Source organism: Priapulus caudatus, unplaced genomic scaffold (genome assembly GCF_000485595.1).
Source record: "Priapulus caudatus unplaced genomic scaffold, Priapulus_caudatus-5.0.1 Scaffold541, whole genome shotgun sequence".
Classification (NCBI taxonomy): Eukaryota; Metazoa; Priapulida; class Priapulimorpha; order Priapulimorphida; family Priapulidae; genus Priapulus; species Priapulus caudatus.
In genome coordinates this window covers 255,123-258,338 of record NW_014577602.1, presented here as the reverse complement: position 1 = coordinate 258,338, position 3,216 = coordinate 255,123, and the positions used below count along the sequence as shown (strand labels likewise).

The following is a 3,216-nucleotide window of genomic DNA, read 5'->3' as shown; positions in this document are numbered from 1 at the left end:
ATAAAAAAATATGCGTAGCAAATGGCTGAAAATACATCGCGAATTGCGATGCGATACCGGGAAAATTATTCCCTGTGAACTGACTAATGGCAATTCCCATTTTTGCCAAAAAATTGCCGTGGCTCGAAAGTACGTCGACTGGCGTGCTTCAAAATAGGACGTTCCATATGGGAGCATAGCAGTAACAACTCACCCAATTTCAAACAAGTGGGTCAAGCGGTTCCTGAGTTATCGTTGACCAAAACCAAATGTTGACGGACGGGCGGACGGACGGACGTACGACGAACGACGACCCATGGCAATAGCTCAACTTGACGATGTCAAGGTGAGCTAAAAAGAGGACCCACTTTAAAAAAAAGTACTATCGTCCTGTTAGTGTTCTACCCATTCAGTCGAAGATCTTCGAGAGGGCCATGGTGGACCAACTGAATGATCACTTCCAAACTATCTTCCGTCCATTGCTATCAGCATACCGTAAAGGCTACAGCTGTCAGTCGGCCCTAATGGCCCTGACAGAGGAATGGAGGAGAGCTTTGGATGATGGTCATTTTGTTGGAGCCATCTTGATGGACCTCTCGAAGGCTTTCGATTGTCTGCCCCATAATCTCTAACTTGCCAAGCTCAGAGCATATAACCTTTCTGAGCGTGCCATAGCATTGCTAGATAGCTATCTTTCTGACAGAAAGCAGTGGGTAAAACTTGGCAACACTCAAAGCTTATTTTTGCCATTGTCTAAAGGTGAACCACAGGGATCGATCACAGGTCCTATTCTTTTTAATATCTTTATAAATGCAGGGTTCTGCCCACGGTGGGCGGCGGTGGGCGGGTGTGCCCGGCACTCGCGGTTGCCGCCCGGCAATATAAACGAGTCGGTTATCTCCGCCCGGCACTAATTGCCCAAATTCCGGGGGGCCATGCCCCCGGACACCCCTAAATTGGCTTCACGCCTACGGCGCTTGCATCTTGCAACTTTGTCGCAACTGGATGCGCCCGGCACTAAAAAATCCTGGGCAGAACCCTGTAAATGATATATTTTATTTCATTCATAAAACAACACTGTATAACTATGCAGATGATAACACAATTACTTACGCAAACAAAGACTTTGATGTTATGAAAGAGACCCTGGAGGCTGAGGTTCTTGTTGACTGGTTTTCTGAAAACCAGATGGAGGCCAATCCAGGCAAATTTCAAGGCCTCGCAGTGGGTAAAGATACCCACAATAGGAATCCTACCTTCAGTATTCAGGGTGCTGACATAAAGTGTAGTGATGATGTTAAACTACTTGGTGTAACCCTCGATTACATGTTAAATTTTTATGTTCACATATCAAATATTTGTAAAAAAGCCGCTAGGCAAATCAATGTGCTGCGACGCATTGGAAGGTACATACCTACTAGTTGTAGGAAGATAATTTACCAGTCCTTCATCAAATCAAATTGTAATTTTTGTCCCATTATATGGCATTTTTGTAGTGAAGCCAACAGTAAAAAGTTGGAAAAGTTAAACTGCCGTGCTCTACGCCATGTGTATCAAGACTATAGCAGTGATTATGAATCACTCCTTTTGAAAGACGTGTCTACATCACTAGGCCTACGTAGACAAAGACAGATTGCTAAAGAGGTTTACAAGATCCTAACCAGACACTGTCCATCCTATCTGTCAAATTTGATCTCACCCAAAGATATTTGTTATAATCTACGCAGTAAAAATGTAAAGGTCCCACGTCTTATAACTGTAACATATGGGAAAAAAAGTTTTTGTTACTATGGTGCCAACCTATGGAATGAACTACCACAATGTTTACGCGATAGTGAAAGTCCTAAGGTGTTTAAAAAACTTATAAATACGTGGAATGGTACAGAATGCCGGTGTGCTCTATGTAAATTACTATAATTTCTTCCGGCATACAGGCATTTTTGTGTACAGGCCTTCTGTCTCACTTCACACTTGTAATTACTTTTATTTTATCTTATTGCTGTGTCTCATTTGTCAGCTTGTAATTGTTTTTATTGTTTTTATTTTGTAAATTCTTAATACTGTTTTTAAACTACTGTTATTCTACCATTGTTTGATATCGGTCAAAGAGCTGTATAGCTCATGTTATGTATTTTGCCACATACCGATGGGTATCTTATCTTATCTTATCTTATCTTAATTTTAACTCTTGAGAAAATCAACAATTCATCTCAACACCATGTCACCACTTCTCAATCGGGCACTAACAGTAACATACATGTTTATAAACTCCACCGTTATTTTGTCTATGCACATCACTCATAAGCTCCTATGATATTCTTGCACACGCACAAAGGCACCCTTTACTCTATGTCTAGTACAGCTGCCAGACTGAAAGTAGGGTGTCCTTGGAGCCCGCCACTAGTAAATGCGGTTCCACGCTAGCTGTCCGAAAATCCAAGCACTGCACTGCCTCCTGGTGGCAGGCCAACACGGCCAGCGGCTTGAACTTCTTCCAGTCGAAGACAGAGATGTGTGAGTCCCACCGCGCCACGGCGACAATCGCGCGATCGTCCCGAATCGTGACGGCACCGACGCCCGCGCTCGTCATCGTAGTACTGCCGCCGTCCACCAGGCGGCCCTCGTGGTGGCGCCACCCCTGCAGCGCCTCATCGACGGAGCCGGACACGCCCCTCAGCGTCGCGTCGACATCCATCGCCAGCGCGGGGTCGCGGTGAGGTCGCAGCGAGGTCCCGACCTCACCACGTCCCGTCGCGTCCCACGCGCGCACCTCCCCGCTCTCGTAGCCGGCAAACAGCACTGGTGCGTCGGTCATGTCGCGGCGCCGCAGCGCGACGCACATCGGCATTCCAGCGTCGTCGCCGGCGCGGAACGTCTGCGCGACATTGCCGGAGGTCAGGTCAATGAGCTCGAAGCTGCGGTCGTCTGCAGCGGGTTTAGCGAGCAGCGAACCTGAGCGACTGCTGCCGCAGAATCCGACGCCGGTTCTTCCGATACCTGCGAGAGAAACGCAGTTTGTACGACATTCGCTAGTGCCTATATGCCTGGTGTGACTGACTGAGAACTGTGGCTTATAATTGTCATGATTATAGAACATTTTATAAACCCTGGGAGCTGTGGCTGATCACTGTCGTGATAGAACATTCTATACACCAGGTGTGACTGACTGGAAACTGTAGCTGATCATTCTCGCGATAGAACATTCTATACACCAGGTGTGACTGACTGGGAGCTGTG

At 46.6% G+C, this 3,216-nt stretch overlaps 1 protein-coding gene across 1 annotated transcript in view; it reads right to left on the bottom strand.

The window, feature by feature from the left end:
• Nucleotides 1-1,021: 1,021 nt before the first annotated feature.
• LOC106811459 (guanine nucleotide-binding protein subunit beta-like protein 1) overlaps nucleotides 1,022-3,216 on the bottom strand; it is a 5,462-nt gene continuing 3,267 nt past the window's right edge. The window contains exon 3 of the mRNA XM_014815081.1: nucleotides 1,022-2,976. Within this exon, the coding sequence (XP_014670567.1) occupies nucleotides 2,333-2,976 (644 nt within the window). The 3' untranslated portion in view covers nucleotides 1,022-2,332. The remainder of the gene's footprint in view (nucleotides 2,977-3,216) is intronic.